Source organism: Xiphias gladius, chromosome 21 (genome assembly GCF_016859285.1).
Source record: "Xiphias gladius isolate SHS-SW01 ecotype Sanya breed wild chromosome 21, ASM1685928v1, whole genome shotgun sequence".
In the NCBI taxonomy this organism is placed as follows: Eukaryota; Metazoa; Chordata; class Actinopteri; order Istiophoriformes; family Xiphiidae; genus Xiphias; species Xiphias gladius.
In genome coordinates this window covers 23283313-23302280 of record NC_053420.1, presented here as the reverse complement: position 1 = coordinate 23302280, position 18968 = coordinate 23283313, and the positions used below count along the sequence as shown (strand labels likewise).

The 18968-nt window shown below is 38.8% G+C and overlaps 1 protein-coding gene across 11 annotated transcripts in view; it reads right to left on the bottom strand.

The window, feature by feature from the left end:
- slc2a9l2 (solute carrier family 2 member 9, like 2) overlaps nucleotides 1–18968 on the bottom strand; it is a 102950-nt gene that overhangs the window by 71950 nt on the left and 12032 nt on the right. For all 11 annotated transcript variants that reach the window (XM_040159383.1, XM_040159387.1, XM_040159384.1 and 8 more), the window contains 3 exons: nucleotides 11102–11262; nucleotides 3729–3853; nucleotides 2269–2414 (listed from right to left, as the gene is read on the bottom strand). In XM_040159383.1, the coding sequence (XP_040015317.1) occupies nucleotides 2269–2414; nucleotides 3729–3853; nucleotides 11102–11262 (432 nt within the window). The remainder of the gene's footprint in view (nucleotides 1–2268; nucleotides 2415–3728; nucleotides 3854–11101; nucleotides 11263–18968) is intronic.

Genomic DNA, 18968 nt, shown 5'->3' with positions numbered 1-18968 from the left:
AGGTAGGAATTAAGGTGAGTTGGGGGGGGGTCTTATTGAAACAGGGGAAAGATAGAAGCAGTCAAACTCTGTGCAAGGTAAAGATAGTGGCTTAGGAAGACATGCCGCTGAAGGGCAAAGTGTCATCAGATGGCCTGCACTATTCACTTGTTCAGCAAAAAAAGTGATGGGAAATCATTATGTGCGAATGGAGGATTCTCTGGGTTTTTTTTGTTTTTTGTTTTTTTTTCCAAGCTTGAATGTCACGTCAAAATGAAACTGTCCACTCAACCGTAGCTGTAGACATGAAGAAATCTGCCACTCGCCCAAGAGGCTTCATCAACTCTACTGACAAATGGAAAGTCCCTGGTATTTAAGCATTTGTTGCTAATTCACACCTATATTTCACATGATATCTTTAAATAAACTGACATGTTCTGTTTTGCAACTTTTTTTTCATCTATGTTCTCTGTCTAAGATATGTACATTTTGGTCCTCAAACCATGCCCTTATTCCTGTAAATAGGTGAACACCACAGACTTCTATGTTTCCTTTTTTATGTTGTTTCTTGCATTTGTGGAGGATTTTTTATTTGTTTTAACTCTCATTTGACCTCAAGGTTTGACTGATGCTCAAAGGTTGAAATTCCAGGGACTCCCCAGCACTCTGCCAAATAATAAACTCCTTCAAAAGTTTACATAGTCATCATACCCTGATTTCATTTTGAAGGAGATTTAGACCCAACAGACAATGGTCGGGCTCAGATATGGTACAAGTGGCACCTCTGAACACGCACAGCAATACGATGCATGGAAATTTGTTGAAAGTATTTGTGCTAGGGATTAAGCGTGCAAAAAGGTGAATTTTTTGCCAGACAGTGCCAAAAGCAGGATTTTTAGTGCCATTATTGTTTTAACACATCTCCTGCCATAGATAAAAAACCTGCTCTCCAACATACTTTTATTTTTTTTATTCATATTTTGTGTTCTTGAAAGGAAGAAAAACCTCTGGAGATTCAGTATAATATGAATCTTATTCTGTTTCCTAAACTGTATGTTTGTCTCGTCTCTAGACTAGGCTGGAACAAGTGACAAGTGTCTCATCAACAACAGATGTCTAGTGCAGTAAAAGGAGTCAAAGCCATCACTTAAGCCATGATGGGTTCACATTTTACTGGTAGTAGCTTTAAACGTGCAATGCCGAACTTTTGTCTCCCCCTTCTGGCAGTGAGAGTTATTACACACACACTGTCAAACAGAGAAATTTCCACAGTAACAAGACAATAATTCATTGTCTAGGGAGAGTAAATGTAAAAGCTACATCGCCTACTCCAAATATATTACAAATGACAACCTTTCCAAAAGCAGTAAGGCGATATCTGTGTCTGCCCGCAGTCCCTTCTCTTTTTTCAGCGCTCTCCAATGAGGAAAAGCTACGCCAATAGTAATCCGTGTTTGTCCTCACCGTCAATCATTTTATTTTTTGGACTGTAATCCTTCCTCTGAACGCAGAGTTTCTTTTTATCTGGAGCATCAGAAACTCTACTTGGACGCCTCCTAGGTTTTTCTGCCATTGGCTCCCCCATACTCCTAGTTGCTGTTGCCTACTCCATCTCCGTCGCTACGGTTGCTCCCCTCTTCAGCTCTGACAAACTTGCTGTTTGACGTAAAACACATTGCTACTGTCACGCAGCGTGGCAATGTCACCACAGACACCAGATTTAAAACTCTGGTATACTGCAAAGTATACCAGAGAGATTTACCTGGCGCTGATAGTCTTAATCAGCATTGTGAGAACCTGCTTGGCAAGGGTTTGAATGTAATGGACGTTCATTTATATATAAAAGTATGCTTCACAGCTTTAAATTCAAAATGTCATCTTGAGTCAGTACAAACTACCTACCAACAGCATCCACAATGGCTGAATGCTGTAGACAAACCAGAAGAACCATTAATTGCAGTTCTTATATGATTGCTGGATGTTGGCCCCAAAGCAATGTTTGACTTTATTAAGGTCAAAAGAGAAAATAATAAATGCTCTCCAGACATACAAAGTCAATAAATCTTCTCCACAAAAAGTGGAGGAAAAACCATTGAGGTTTCTGGGGTGGCTGTCTTTCTCACCTCATATCAGCTTCACCCAGGCTCAACTTTGTTGTCCCAATTTGGATTTTTCTGACTCCAGTAATAGTAAAAGATGGCACTAACCATAAATCTAAACTCCAGACCTCAAAACTATAAATGAGTGACATGACAAATACTATTTTCTGTAATCTTTAACAACACTGACCTGGCCCAGCAGCTCGGGCAGTCCCAGCACTTGTCCTGTGAACACTCCCAAGCAGATCAGGATAGAGTTGAACTGGCCAATGAACCCTCTGATATGTCTCGGGGAAATTTCTCCCAGGTACATGGGGAGGGCACTGAGAGATATACCTATCATGAAAAAAGATGATGATTTAGCTACTTTGCGGATTAGTCAAATACCGGAGTTAAAGCACAGAAAAACCACACGCCTAACAGCTACACTGATGGTATTCAACCTGCAGCAACATTTGAGAAATGCTTAACTGTCATGAACTGTTGGGGCATCATCATGGAAACTTCCCATATATAGACGACCTGTGCATTAGAAACGGTCAGCACTAACAACATGTGATTGTGCTCTACACTGAATGTGTGTATTTCCAATCTATTCCAGCTAATCATATGTTGTGCAGTGCTGAGAGTCACTAAATCCAATAGCCTATATTCAGAGTTAAGCACACATAGTGAGGGGTTATTACCAAAACTGAGGTATACTTCAGTATTAATACCTCAAACTTGCCTGAGGGTTCAGGCACCACTAATTTCTTCAAATAATCAGGAGTTTTGTGCTAATCGACTTGGAAAATAAGTGTGTTTTTCTTACACATTTTAAATTTTTGCCAGCAGCAGGTTTAAGTCAAGTTACTGTCTGACAATTTAACTGCAGTTTCTCTCTCCCTAAAATTGTGTCTGCAGGCAACATAACCCAAAAATGACAGGTATGAATAAGCACTGATGTTCTGCTCTTCCTCTGCGATTATAGATGTGCACCCAGAAGAGAAAGTTACACCTGTAATCACAGCACACGTTGTTTACTGATCAACAGCGCATTCACGTCTGACAAGTAAGCTATCCTTGATCTCTGCCAATGTCACTAGATTTTTCTTTTCCTTGGGGGTGGAGTTCCACCAAAAGCCTATTAATCTATATGACTTGCAACTCTACTTTTTTTAAATTTCACATTAGCTTAACAAACCATTTAAGCGATTAAGCTGTAAACTTTTAGATCTCATTTGAAGCTGCAGATGAAATGTGGGCATTTTTTAAAAAGTTGACATTGTTTCTCTGAGGCTGTGTTAAGCAACTCAGGTAAATGTGTGTTTATTTGTATTGCAGCTGATAGATCTGTTTAGCTGTGATCAAAGTGTAGACTGTTAAAAGTTTATGGTAATGAGGCTAAATTAGCTTCATATCTAAGTTTTGGGAACTTTAATATGGGGCATTCAATGGAGTGAGAGTACAATGTTAAGCATCCACATCTCACATGTTTGAATGCAGGTAAGTTTCTCTATATAGTTTTAGATTAAACCAAAGAGTCCAATATACTGTCAAAGTCTGTACTTGATTTGCATGGTTACAATTATTTAATTGAGGTTGGTACAACGTAGTAATTTGATCCACAGTAACTTTTGTACACTGCTTGGTAAGCAAATAAACTCTTACCAGAGTCCACCCCAATTATGAGCCGGCCAATGATGAGCATCTCAAAAGATTTAGCCTTCTCTCCCAGGGACAGCAGCAGTGCAGCTATTACAGCAAAGCTGTTATTCAGCAGCAGGGTTCCCTTTCTGCAGTCACAAAGAGAATATGGTTGGAAAATACTACAAGAGTAGATAACATAGACTATATAGACACAGGTTAAAATGATCCCATACAAATATTATAAAAATTCTAATCCATTTAGAGGTTTAAAGCAAGCTCATCTAACTGATGAACTTCTGGAATTTTTGAAATGGCACTCTCATCACACCGAAGGACACCGCCTATTAACATGGTTACTTCAGAGAACCCGAAGGACAGGCTGAGTCTGGGCCTCTTCTCCTCATGTGAGACTAAAACTAAAGGTGTATTCAGGCAGCCCTTCTAAGTTTATTACAAGGGTGTTGCCCTCAAACAGCTGAACAAAGTTTAAATACCACTGGGAAACTGAGAGATATTCCCTGGTTACCAAGTTAACAGAACAGATATTACATTTCATATCAGAACATGAATTACCACCTTGCTGTTGCATGCCTCTCCCACCTGGTCAAGTTGCAGGAAATATTATCACAATAGCCGCTTCTGTTACTAAGTAATGGTGTTGAATAATGCCAAGAAAAATGTTTTTGAAGAACATTATGATGTCACAGTGAAGCTGATCTCTGACCTTTTGGTTATAAAATGTCGTCACCTCATCATTTCATCCTTTTGGACGTTTGTGTGAAATTTTGCCATAATTAGCGTATGAATTCTTGAGTTATGTCCAGAAATGTTTTTGGTGAGGTCACAGTGACCATTGACATATAATCAGTTCACCCTTGAGTCCAAGTGAAAGTTTGTGCCAAAAAACCCAAAAAAACCCAAAAACACAATGGCTCCGGTCACAGCTGTCACTGGCACTGAGGCATAACAGTTGGTAAAAAATGTGCCAGGTTAATAGTAAATATATCAGTTTAAGTTCAATTTTCCTTGATTGCCCTGGGTTTCACGACAAAAACAGACTGTGATATTTATGCCTCGCTTTTATATTTACACTTTGCAGTGACTTTTTCATTGGCCTTGTTCAACATGCAAATACAAACCTACGATTCCAGGTAAGTATTTATGACCCCAGTTAGCACTTAAAAACAAGACCTACGTTGCCCCTTCAAACCTCACAATGGTATGACATCCATCAAGTTTGTTGACTGAAGATCCCTTTACTCCTAAAGCGACTTCCAAAATTATCACTAAGAATTCATGACCCAAGCATAGTTTACCAAAAGCTTTCTTTTTGAATAGTTGCTTGAGTTTTGGCTTTCAACAAAAACCCATAGCATTTAAACTGAAGTCCATACAATTTAAGTATTTGAGGATGAATACGATTCATTTATTGTTATAGTGTTGGACTGAGTAATGGTGACCAAAACCAACTCTTTTCTGCATAGATGAAATTGAAATTGGTAAGAATGGCTTGTCAGTGAACATGAGGATTGGTAGGAGGCTCCAATAAGAATGATCAGTTAAAGGAAGTTTTAGTGTTTGGTAAACTGTGTTTGGTCTGTGTGTTGATGAAAGTAGAACTTAGTATTTGTTGGAGGATTCTTGTGTAGGAAATAGAAGAGTTTTTTATGTAATGTCAAAGGGTCAATGGAAAATGTGTTTTTCCGGGAGATTTTGGTTGCTGCTGCAGTGAGGTGGTTAGCAGCAGTTTGATGTGTGATGAAAATCTCTTCACACACTAAGATCTACTCCTACACACTCTCAAGAGCAGTCTGGATCTGATCTGAATTGAAGGCTTCGTCATTTAACCCTGTCTAAGGAAGCACTTTTTAATGTTTTCCAAATCCACTCACGTACACAAGAGCAATAGAATCATGATCTCCGTTGTTTGTTCTGTTACAGAGATTAATGTTTTTCTTCTTAACTGTGTATAAATCTTACAAATCTCTAATATATGGGCAGGGGGGGGCTTGTATCTTTGGAAGGCAAGCAGCGTATTTAACCACTTTGACTTTCATATGATCGCTATATCATGAAGAGTGTTTCTGTGTTGAAATATTCACACATCACAATTAATAAAAAAAAAAAAACATTTACTTTAGCTTCATTGGAAAACTTTTAATGAACATCATCACCACTCTTTGAAGTACTTTTTTTTAGATTGCTCCATGTGTCCTCATCTGCTAATATATATTCAACTCTTCTCCCTGACATCTCAATTTCAACCTTTCCAAGACATTGTGCAAAAGTAGCAGCTGGCCCAGAGATGTCTAGCGGAGAATATGGAAGGAGAATGAATAATACGTTTCAGTCTAATCAACATAGTGAGGATCAGCACCTGAGAAATCCAAGGTGAACCTTAAGGGCTTCTTAATTTTCTCAAATGACTCGGAATAAAAGCTTCATAAGTCTTTTCCTGCTCCGAGAGTGACATCTTCATCATTAGGGGATAATAGATTCTTTTGGACGTATTTTATTTCAGAGCACTGAGGTGATGTTGTAGGACGAACAGCTCTGCAGTACTGCACCAGGGCAGTGAAACAACACAGCTAGGCTCAGTCTGAGGCAAATTACTTTGTCTCCAATTCCCCCAAACATTTATATCCACGTAGACAATGTATCGATTATTGTTTGCGTATCCAAATTAGAAACAAATAAAATACAAGGCAACATGATACCGTTTATGTGTGATAAGTGGGGCGTAAAAGCCACAGTAAGAAAGCTCAGTAAGACAGTGTTATAAATGAGGGTGAGAGAGCCAATGAATTGAACAACTTCTATTGTAGGTTTGAAATGACTGACTTCTTGCAGGAGCAAAAAGTGGCTCTGGACACATTACCTACATTGAACGCTTCAAAAATTACCATTGACCAGCAGGCTGTTCAGAGACTGTCTCACACATCTGTCCCAGGAAGGCCACGTGACCTGATGGCATTTCTGGGCCTCTGTTGAAATCATGCAGTGAAGAACTGCATGATTTCTGAACTGGCCTGGTGCCCCATCTACCAGAAGTCTCTGGACTTACATTCTGTTCTTTCCATCTGGAAAAACTCTATTATTATTTCTGTTCCCAAAAAAGCAAGCTGCAAGGAGAATTTTGACAACCATCCAGTTGCACTGACTTCAGTAGTTATCAAGTGTTTTGAGAAAATTATGATAAACCTAGTGAAAGAGAAGTCAGCTGCTCACTAGCTCCTTTATCATCTGCAATAGAGATGATGTGGCCATAGCCATGATTTATTCATTTTATATTAATAAAAAAAAAAAAAAAAAAAAATATATATATATATATATATATATATATATATTATATTTAAGCACTTAGAGGACCCTATCTTATATTTACTTCTTTTATTTTTGGATTTTGGTTCAGGATTTGATATGGTAGAAAATAAATGACCTTAATATCCACCCTCTCTTTATTAAATGGTACCATTCATTCCAATTGTACCAACCGTAGACAACGGGTCAGTGTTAATGGTAATCTCTCAGAACTTAGATCCTTGAGCACGGGAGCCCCCCAGGGTTGTGTCAGTTCACATGCCCTTTTTACCTTATACACTAATGAGGGTAGAAGTTTTAACCCTACCAATCCCATCATCAAATTCTCAGATAATACTGCCATCTTGGATTTAATGAAAAGGGATAGTGACCTATCTGACTACTATTCAGAGATACAATGGTTTGTGAAATGGTGTGAGGACAACCACCTTGTCTTGAATGTTAAAAAGACAGAGGAGATGGTGTTTCACAGGTCTCCTCTCTCAAATATATTGGTGTTTTTATTGATAATTAATTGTCCATTTGGGTGTTCCAGGTTATTCTCTATAGCAGATTACGACAAAGACTACACTTCTTAAGTCGATTTAGAGTTCATGGTGTTGATCAAAAACGTATTACTCTTTTATTGGGCAGTTTTAGAGAGCCTTATCAGATATGGCATCACAGCTGGGTTTGTTAAACTCTCTGTAGAGCTAAAGTCAAAACTGGTCCAACTGATGCAGACTGCATGGAAGATTATAGGGGTAAAACAGCATACACCCCTGCAGTCTACTTACGAACAGGCTACCTTAAAGCACGCTAATAGGATAGTGACAGAGGCCTGGTAAGTGGGGTCAGAGTCCCTTGTAGCAGACGAAATAAATTTAAAAATTCATTTATCCGGATGTCAATAAAACTTTTAAATAGTGGCAGATAAGTCCAGGATGGGCACTGGATGATCATTATTGAAGGGATTTTTAATGGAAAAGCGATTTTTCTCTTTCTTTATTGATGTGGGGGTTTTTTTTCTTTGTTTGTTTGGGTACTTAAAGAACCTTGGCATGTTATTTATTACCACCTTTGTATATTTTCTGTATGCAAAATGTGGTTTAGATGCTTTTAGATCCTTGTTTTTTATTTATTAATACGTTTGTATATTTTCTGTTGTCTTTTTATGGCATTTGTATTGGGCTCTTCACCCATGTTGTTGGTTAACTGAAAATAGCTATCATGGACAATACAGAAAAAAATAACATTTGGGTTATTTTACTAAGACACTTTTATGTAAAAATAGAATATTTATATGACACGCAAATCAATAAAGCCTTGAAGCCCTCCCAACCATTGGTTTTAAGTATCTCTCCATAAAATTAAATATTCATGACTAAATAAGCATCAATCTAAGTTAAAGTTGGGAGGAGGAAACATATCTTTAATAATTATTTATTAAGAGTTTAACAGAGGAAAACTCAGCTAATCTGCTTCATCTGTCACTCTTCGTCTTTGGCTCACTTCATCTGCCTGTAAGCCTGGTCCTCTTCATTTGATCTATTAATGTTCCTTCACTGCACCTGCCTGTTTGCATGTCTGCACATGGGTCCTCCCTGCCTGTGCTGCTTCTACCAGCCCTAACAGTATGATCTGCCTAAGCATGGACCCAGCAGACCTCACGTTTTCCTTGGAGGAAGTTAATGAGGTGATCCATTCATGATCTTCAAATGTATTGCCAATATGCCTCTAGCATAAAGCAGAAAAATCCAGCACTGACATTGGCAAAGAAGCCTATGTTGTCAAAGCCTTGGATGATGAAGATTCCTGCCATCACAGATTCTGTGGCCTCTACAATCGCAGTGTTCACTTCCTCCCAGAGACCTGCTTCCCAACCTGTCTCCAGACAGCAAGCCACCGGCCTGCTAGCCACCAGCCTCATCCCGGTCTGCTAGGCTCAGGCCAACTAGCCTCCAGCCTTCACCCCAGCCGGTTAGCCTCGAGGTCTTCAGCTCTCTGGCTCTCCAGACCTCCAGCCAATGCGCCCAAGGTCTCCTGCTCTTCATCTGATGAAACACAAAGTTCCACTGCAAAAAGTTTCCTGCTCCTGGGAGCCATTCCTTAAGGAGAGGGTACGGTCACAATTCTTCTTTGGCCACCATCCACCAGCTCCATGTCAGATCATCTGCTATGTGCCTGCTATCTGCATGTAGTGACATGTGCTCTGTACCTGCTTATCCATCCATCTGTCTCTAAGCCAGGTCCTCTTTATTTTATCTATTAAAGTTCCTTCACTGCACCTGCCTGTCTGTGTGTCGGCACTTGGGTCCTCCCTCCCTGTGCTGCTTCCACCAGCCCTAACATCATCAGGACTGTGTGGGGGTGGTTTGATCAGATTTGATTGATAATGTCGCCAACATAAGTTAAAAAAAAAAGTTCAAATGTTTCTAAACTCTGAATACAGACATTTCTCGTGTAAAATAACAGGTTTTCAGGGCATTCTTACCAAAATCCTTGATTTAAAAATAAAAAAAACAATAAAATGGGCCCACATAGAAAATTACATCCGACACAGTGACGGCCCATTTACAGTCCAAATCAGGGTTGCCAGAACAGGATCACGTATGGTCCATGATGCTGCCATGCCTCAGCCAGTCAAATGACCACAGCTGGCCTTTAGCCAGGGTATGCAAGTTTCAGCTCAGGCATCAAACTAAACCAAAAACCAAGCCACATGCCAACCACAATCCCCATATCTTACCCAGACTGAAGAGCCTTTGAAGGAGACCCTAAGAGGCAATGATGCCTAGGACAATGAAAACAGTTTCTAAATGATTTAAATGTCTTGTAGAAAAATTCAGATCAATAACTTACGTAAACTGATGGCACATTTGATAGTATTGTATCTGTAATCCTTTTTACTTTCACATCAGGTAGTTGAATCAACACCAATCTGACAGTCTCAACTAACACTGAACATTCTAAGATTCACAAAGGCACTGTAGTAGTGTTACAGGGTTGTCGTATTGGACCCAATTAGAGAATCCCCCGAGAAAAGTCACTGTCCCATTTGGTGTAATAGCAAGTTCCTATGTACATTGTGAATTCCTACATTTCCTACATGGAGTTGACAGTCATGGAGAGTGATTTAGAGAGACTGTCAGTGAAAGGATGAAGAAACTGCATAAGGAATGGAGGGTAAAATTAGAACCACGAGCCTGAAAAGAGAAAAAAGAGAAGAAAGGAAGACCACTACAGCATGCAACAGGATTGTCTCCTTAGTTCCAAAAGAAGGAGCATTGTACTTTGAGCCCGGTAATGAAAAATATATGTATAGTATGCCATATGCTGGGATGAAGGTTAATCTTGCCAGGCATTTGAACCAAACCAGGAAAAGTAGAGGAGGAAAAGGGAAAAATCTAGTGCTTCCCCTAGAAGATTTTTTTCAAAACTGGTAGTGAAGTACATGAACAAACTATTATATTTTTTTGGAAATATCCTACTATCAAACATCCTTTGTGTGTCATATCTACCAAGGGGTTATTTGAGTGTGTTATTCGTGTCTTTGTTTGTTGTTTTGATTATTTGTCAGGAGGGTTATGCAAAAACTACTGAACCGATTTGCACTGAATTTAGTGGAGGGATGGGGCATGGGTCAGGGAAGAACCCATTCAATTTTGGGGCAGATCCGGATCATTTGCTATGAATTTGAATTTTTTCCTCTAGTGTATTTTGTTTGACATTGGCCTTTGCGGAGGTCTGCACTTCAGTGAGGGCATTTTTTAGTTACAAATGTTTCTTACTGTATTCTGATCTAACTTTGATGGAAAACAAAGTTATTATACTTGTCTGTAGATATGTCTGTAGATGTGCTCTTTATATCTTATCTCTGTATTTCAAGTGTAGTACTTTGGCCCATGTCGGGATCCTGTAGATAATACTCCATTTTTCCAATCAGCTGATCAGTTAGTTGGCAAGCAATAGCAGCATAGGTTACCACTGTAATGTGCCTCAGCTAAAAGTGAGCCAGCTTAATGATATCTGAAAGCCTGGGTGAAACCCACAGTTTACATGCTATTATTATGAGCACATGTGAGTCAACTCACCTTCCAAGTACTTTGAAGATTAAAGAGACGGACAGTGCTCCGAGAAGGCCTCCGATAGCAAATATGGACACTGTAAGGGACCAGAGGAGGGTGACTGTCTCTTCTCCAACAGGCTCCCCATATCTCTCATTCCATGTCTTATTGTAGAAAGCTTGAATGTACTGCAATACAAGAGAGGCGTGGGAGACAGACAATTTTCGAATTCATCATATTTTGGAAAGGTAAATGATTAATGGAAAACATATAAACTTTAAATTCAAATGAAAACTCAAAACCTCAGAGCCTGCCATCATGTAAATACGAATGTAGATATATTATATGTATCATACCTAAGTTTTGCCCCAAACTAAGCTAAATAATTTGCCTAGTTATAAGAGAAATATTTAAAAAAGAAAAGAGGTTGTAAATTAAATGAGGAACTCTTTTACTCATTTAAGTGCACAGAAATGGAGCATGTTTTACCAATTAAGTATGTCTGTTTTACGTCTTAATGTACTGGTGATATACTATATACAGTATTCCCTCTGCCTTTGAAAAATTAAACAGCTCAAAATGTACTCCAATAAACCAGAAACAGTCAATTTTGGTGTTTTAACACTTAAATAAATCATTATCAAATCATGTCACACACTTAATATACTTAACTGCATACACTTACAATGTCTAAATGAGATCTGGTAACCCCAGAGAGCAAACTGAGTGACTGCATTAAGAAAATGAACTGATTGAAATACATGCTACAATGAGTCACTGAAAATAGTGTTTCAAATTACCGGCTAGTGTCTCAAAGCACTCAAGCTTTGACTGAAGTATCCCTATCATTAATGAATGTGTCACTTCAAAAGAATTCAAAATGAAATGACCATGTAGTTTTTTTTTTAACCTTGCATTTGAGACTCATGTTGTATTATCTTCCCTGGCAGCTCACAGTTATGAAATGAAAATTTAGTGAATTATCATACCACCAAAGAGAATTCAAACTATATCTTTATAAATCTATTGATAAAAGGCTAATGGACAGTGGAGAGCCTTCCCTTGACAATCTCCTGATAGTACTAAAAGCAAAGCCGGCACTTGTAGCAAATTCATTTTTATTGTCTGCTATGGCTCAGGATTCATTCGGCTGTCCTTGCAAGCATCATGCAGAATGCCAGTGAGTTACAAGTCGGTTTAGCACTAGTCTAAAAAGTTAAATTAATGTGACTACAGTGCTCTGAAAAGGCCATACCTTGTTCTTTTGTTGGAATAAAAAAAAGAAAGTGAGGTCACAGGTTACACTGGTTTATTCAGGGTTTTCATCCCCCTGCTCCTTATTCTCTCTACAGTTCAGTCAGCCAACTCCCATGGAACAGACTGCAAATTACTGAGGATCTGACTACGTCCCTCGCTGCGTATGTAGCCCGAGCTCAGTAAGAAATGTCTTCACCAAAAATTTTCTCTCCTTCCTGCACTAAAGCAATCACACATGTCTACAAGTATTCCCTCCAGAGCTCCACCAGCACCATTTCTTCCAAACACAATCAATACAAAACCAGGTACCTGACAAATCAGGCTATGCAGAAAATTTAACTTTAAACGTGCTTATATGCACTGTAATAGTGAAGATATACTGCAGGTCAGTAATCACATTTTCTTTCCCGTCACTTTGTTTTATCATAACAGATAAAACAAAGAAATACAGTGAAATACAATGCATGCATTCTTTTTATGTATGCATTTACTGCCTTAATTAAAAGAAAAATACGTTTAATGGTCAATTATTTATCTTTTTGTCTTGAATAAATAAATAAATTGTTTTCATTACTATCCGTAACCTTACACAAACTCAGGAATTTTAATATTCCTTTAATCATCGCAGCTACACAACATTTAAAAGATTGAATCACTGTTGAAGCGAAACCTGCTGTGTGTGGGGGAAACTTAATGTTGGTTTACAAAATTTATATGTTGTGTATTTATTGTGTTTTTTGTGGATTGTTAGTAAAGGGGCTTATTGAACCTTTTGATTAATGGAGCATAGATAGTTTCTGTTTAGTGTTCCTCCATGTTATGTTATTTTCACTGTAATAAACGCTGGCATTTTGGTGAAGCTCTCTTTGTCACGATCTGCCCCTCTATGTGACTTCCCATCTGGACTTTTGGTTATATTTCTTTATTTTGAAATCACTCTCCATATCTGTTCATTGTTGTTTTACTTCATGTCTTTGTGTTTTTCTTGCCAGTTTTTCCATGCCATGTGTCTCTTCAGTTAATCAGTCCTCAATGTACATATAGCCTTGTCTTTCTCCTTTACAGTTGCCACACTGTTATGTTCTTATGTACGTCTTGTCTTTTTTGCCCGTATCTGTCGTTTTACCTGCGTTTGGACTTGTTGGGTTTTGGATTTCTGCCTGCTCCTCAATGGATCTGTTTGTCTGTTTTGAACAACAAGTCCTCCAACCAGAACGACTATATAGGTTGTTTGGACCTACCCTCTGAGGCGACCCATAGGAGCATCTCATGATATAGTGTCCTTGTGGCAGCAGGCCTGCAAGACCTTTGTCATCACGGTTACAATAAAAAAACATGCGATTAATCTTATGGAATGGTCATGGTTTGATTAGGTTTATACACAAAAAGAACTTGGTTAGGTTTAGGGAAAGGCCGTAGTTTGGGTACTTCATGAAGGTTAGAGGACCTTCGTCATCATGGTTACATTAATAATGACGTACTTATGGTTGTGGAATGGTCATGGTCAAAAGAATCAATGATGCCTGTCGGTTTTAAGTGGGAAACAAACAGCAGTCTCCCATGTTTACAGGACAAAGTCCTATGTTTTGTTGACCCATCCATCCACCCCAACCTCCTCGCTCACCTGACTCCGTCCTTTTCTCCCGTAATAATTACTACCACCGCAAGAGGTCAACTTACAATAAAACGTAACTATGGGTCATAATAGGCTACTTGCAGAAAACGACCGATAGGGTGGTTTTTTTAGGGGGGCCAGTCTAATTTTGGACTGCCTTCACTGTGTTAGACTCCTGCCTGCCTCACCCTCTCATAGGTCTTTTGTTTAAATTATAATGTATAATAAATAACTGACCTTCATTAAGTCTGCCTCTGGCATCTACATCTGGGTCCAATCCCTTGTGTTCCTGTAACACTGCTACAACCAGTTGTGACAGTAGTTTACTGTCATTGATTTATAGCTGATGATGGGTTCGGAGTATGTAGTCGGTTTCTCAATGAACTTTACATTCTGCTGCAGTTGGCAAACATAAAAGAGGGAAGCTTTTAAGCTTGTTGCTTAATTTTATATGATTTTTTTAAAAACAGCAGGAGCAGTGGTGGACCCCTACAGTGGTGGAGAGGAGCCAGCGCTAGCTTAATGATCAGCTTATCTTCCCGGTGAGCAGAAGCTATGACGGAGGATAAACAGCAATCAAAAGCTCAACATACATGAGCTGGAGAATTAGCTGCAACGGATGAAGCATGGTAGCCAGGGCTTTGACAGGAGCTACTGAATTAATGAGCAATAACTAGCAATTCCATGGCTGCAGATTAGTAAAAAAACAAGTTGAGCTGTGGGAGAGTGTTGATGGAATATTTGAGCTTCTTAAAACTTTATGGTTGATTGCATCCTATGTCAAATTTTAAGTCCTAAACAACTTGCCTTTTCCCTTTGGATCAAATTGGTAAAACTGAAAAGTTGGTGACTTGGTGAAAACTGCAGGATCTGATTTTCAGGGGTGAGGAGGAGACGGGAGCGGACTATTCAAGAAGAACCTATGAGGTGGATGGTGCAGTGCAAAAGTCATCCCTTTAAGAACAAATGATACCAACCCCTTTTAATTTCTAATAAAGCCTCCTTTGAAAATTATACCATTGACTCAAGATCATAAGAATATGCAAAGCTAAGACCTTTATTAAAAACCCAACAGACTCAGCGCTGGTTATTAAGGCATTAGGCAGTTTGAGCAACTACAGCTTTGTGAAGCTTTAGCTACCCATACTGTAAGTGGGTTGTTACTGAGAAATTTAGGGGTCATCTGGGAGGTCATTCACATTAAGTGTTTACACACAGTAATCCCGTAAACCGCTTGAGCACTGCTACACCAGGTGCCACAGAAAAGAAATTATTGTATTTTTTTGCTATGGCATGGTATTGCCCCCAGGCAACAAACTACCTTTTTGGTCCCCAGACCTCCCCTTTATTTTTATATACAGTACACATAATATCACCAGGCATGTCTGTGTTCAATGAAATGAATGGCTGAAGTGGGTGTGGCCTTTTGTCTGGGGGTGGAACAGCCCTTTCAAGAAACAAAGCCAAATGTGACACTGTGCCACCAACTGCTAAGATAAAAATCACTTTTAAAAATATTTAACTTGAAATAACTTTATATAAAAATATATATGAATGTGCACAAGTAAGTTAAAGAAGTATGTTTGATTGTTTAAAGACTAGATTTTTCTATTTATTTATACACTAAAACTGTGTTGTTTTTTTTTGTTGCCTCAGGGCAATTCTGTGCAGTTAGACCACTTTTGTACAGGCAATGTCATGCTAAAGTGTGCAGTTATGCTTTCATGAGTAATTATTGCCATAGTCAGTGTTTTAACTTTCTTTTTTGAAGGCGAGAATGCCTATCTCTTGACAATGAGACTGAGTCTGTGGATGAAGATGAAGATGTATCAGAGGTGGATGTTCCCCGCCTTCCCCGGTGGAGAACACCCAACAACGCACACACTGAAACACACGCACACTCAAAAAAGCTAACTCCTCGAGACACACACACACACACACACACACACACACACACACACAGTTTTGTTCCACCATCCCCATGGGGACACTGATTGACATGATGCATTACCTAGCCCCTTGGTCCCCATGGTGACACAAGTCCCAATGGGTTAGCATGCATTCAGGTTAAAGACCCCGATGGGATATAAGAACAAGTCCACAAATACACCCACACACTCTCACACATACAGAATGTAAATTGGCTGTTGTCTTACATGTTTATATGATATGTGAGACACAGTTATACGTGAGGTGTCAGCTGTAATTAGTAGTTTTGTTTATTTGATTGTTTGATGTTTTGAATTTAAAGTTTCTAATTGTGATTGGTTGGATTCATAGGATCAGGGATCCCCAAACTCCCAAAACATAGGGTGAAATGTTTTTTTCCCCCCATAATAAAAATTCATGCCTTACAGGGTTAAGAGCTGATCATTGGCCCCTTTTCAGAAGTAATAAAAGGCCAGGAAGGCAGGTCCAAGGGGAAAAGAGACACTCTGAGTGAGGGCGCAGGGGACTTGGTTTTTTCAGTGGGGACACATTAGTACTGAGGTGGTTATGATGCATTGGTGCATGCATTGTTTCTTCTGACCAGGAACAGAATTTTAAAAGATGGAATCTTTTGTGAATCTATAGTTTTCTGTCATTCATCTACTAGGACAAATAGTAGATGAGGGCCATTACAGGTATGAGAAAATGTATGGTTCTCTACTCTTCCACACCGTAAATGGTGTATAGCACAGCATTAGAGCAAAAATCAGTATTGATCCTGGAGATCACACAATTACCAATTAGACTCACAGGTCAGAGATGCCAGGCTTCCTCTCTTTCCCCTTCACCCTTTCCTTTCTCACTGAATTCACTTCATCAATCATGGTTAGCATTGTGGTGTCTAATTTGTTCAGCTTGTACGCACAAGTCCTAATTAAAGGAGGAACCCCACTGTTCTGTGACCGCATTGTTCTCTCAGGGTTCCAGTGAATGAACGCTAAAAGGAACACACAACAAATACAGTGTGGCACTAACTCAACCGTGACATTTGACCATATATACCTCAATGAATCAATGAATTGTAAAACCTTCAAGAGTCACATATTTAGAAAGAACCATGGTACAGTGATTCTTTTGTCCCGTAAACCTCTTGCCAGCCATTTAAGGGTTTAGAAGCTGTGGGGAAGCAATCTCTGTTTGACACTGTGACCTTCCCACTGTTTTCGTTCCACTCTTATTCCAGTTTGTGTCAAATTGGCTTAAAAATGTGGGGAATTCCTGGAGGAGTAGTCCTAGACACATACCACATAGCAATGACCCCAGTTTGAGTCTGCCCAGGGACCATTTCACTGCCCACCCTGTATGCTTCTACTTGAAGCTGGCCAAGTGGCAAAATGCCAAAAACAAAACAAAATTTAAAAAAAGAACACGTAACAAGGCTTCTCTGGCTTGAAGTGGGCACAGGGCTCAACTGGAAAATGGGGGTGTCAATCATTTCTGGGATCAGTTTTGAGGTACATTTTACTCAAAATGTGGTGACATATTTTGAAATGAAAAAATGTAATCAAACAACACCACCACAGTTCTGATGAAGCAGACTAGCTGTGTTTTGAGTGTTTATGGCTGTGACAGAAATCACTCACTCATTTACTCAATCACTACTCCCTATATAATGGACAATCAATAATTTACTCAAAAGCGAGCAGTAAATTAAGATTTCAGACACTTACTAATCATTACTCTGCATCAACACTGACAACTGTAGAGTTGCACGATGTAAATTTTTTTATCTATGAATTGCAGAGTGTTGCATTGTGGGATTGTTAGCAGAAAAGTTTTTTTTTCACTCCACTGTGGAATCTTTGAGGGCACTATTAAGTCCAAGCATTTACACACTCAGAATTCAGACACGCAACATAGTGCACTATATACCGTAGTTAATAGGGACTGATTTGGACACAGCCAAACACTTAATACACAATAACTAAAGGTATGGTCACATAACACCTCCAAAGACAAATTCCTATTTCCACTGCAATGTATTTGGGAAGGGAGTACCTGTTATTCCAGTGTGTTTGCTTGGTATTTTTTTACATTATCAGGCTACCTGACTATAAACTGTAGTATCACTTTCATACACTGTTTAAAGTTTGCCAATATTTATTTAAACAAGCATTACTGCTTGTGTTTATACAAAACTTAAGTTTTACCAAATACTTTATCAATCTGATCTTCAGATGGAAATAGGGGCATGAATGAGGCTCAGTCTTCCCTGCACTTGTATGTGTTGGCAACTACAAAGCTGAGAGTTATAATGGTTAAATACTAATTAAATGACCTGTGGGGCATCTAATTACCTCTAAAGGAACAGAGGGCCAGATTGAAAAGTTTGACCCCTGAAAATAAGAAGTAACGTGGCGCCACTTCTAGATGAGAAACAGCATTTTCAGCTGCACCGGTACATAAAAGCTATTGAAAATTGCAATTTCAGTTTCACTAGTCAAAGATGATTTGCAGACTGTGAAAATGTATGTTCTAGTCCAAGCAATGCTAAATATAAACAATTATCTTTCTGCCAAAGTCTTTCTTGTCTTCTATCTGACAGAGGGCCTTGTACTAACAATGTCCACCCAGTAAACACATATTCACATTCACTTTAATTATGTTTACTTCCATCTGAGACTAAGGATAGGGTCACAGTAAAAAATGAGAAAGAATCAAACCCTTGCAGTTACATTATTTGCACACAAAAAAAAATTCAAAGTGATTATGAAACAACTTTTGAGATCAAAAGTTTCCCTCTTTGTTTGTATGCATGTGGGATGAAAGTATCATTGAACAACAAAGTGTTAAAATTATTGAGCTTTATCCAGATATAGAATATGAACTGGTCTTTCTGATCTGTCCATTTTGTTAGGTGTTTCTCTATGTTTTTAACAAAACTGAAATGGCTAAACAATCCGGAAGGCAAAGAGAAGATTTGTTTGCCCAAAAACAATGTGTTCAGTAATTACATGACAAATAACAAATCATTCTATAGTAATAAATAAGCTCTGTAATGGGGTTAAGCATAACTTTGACAGTATCTACAAA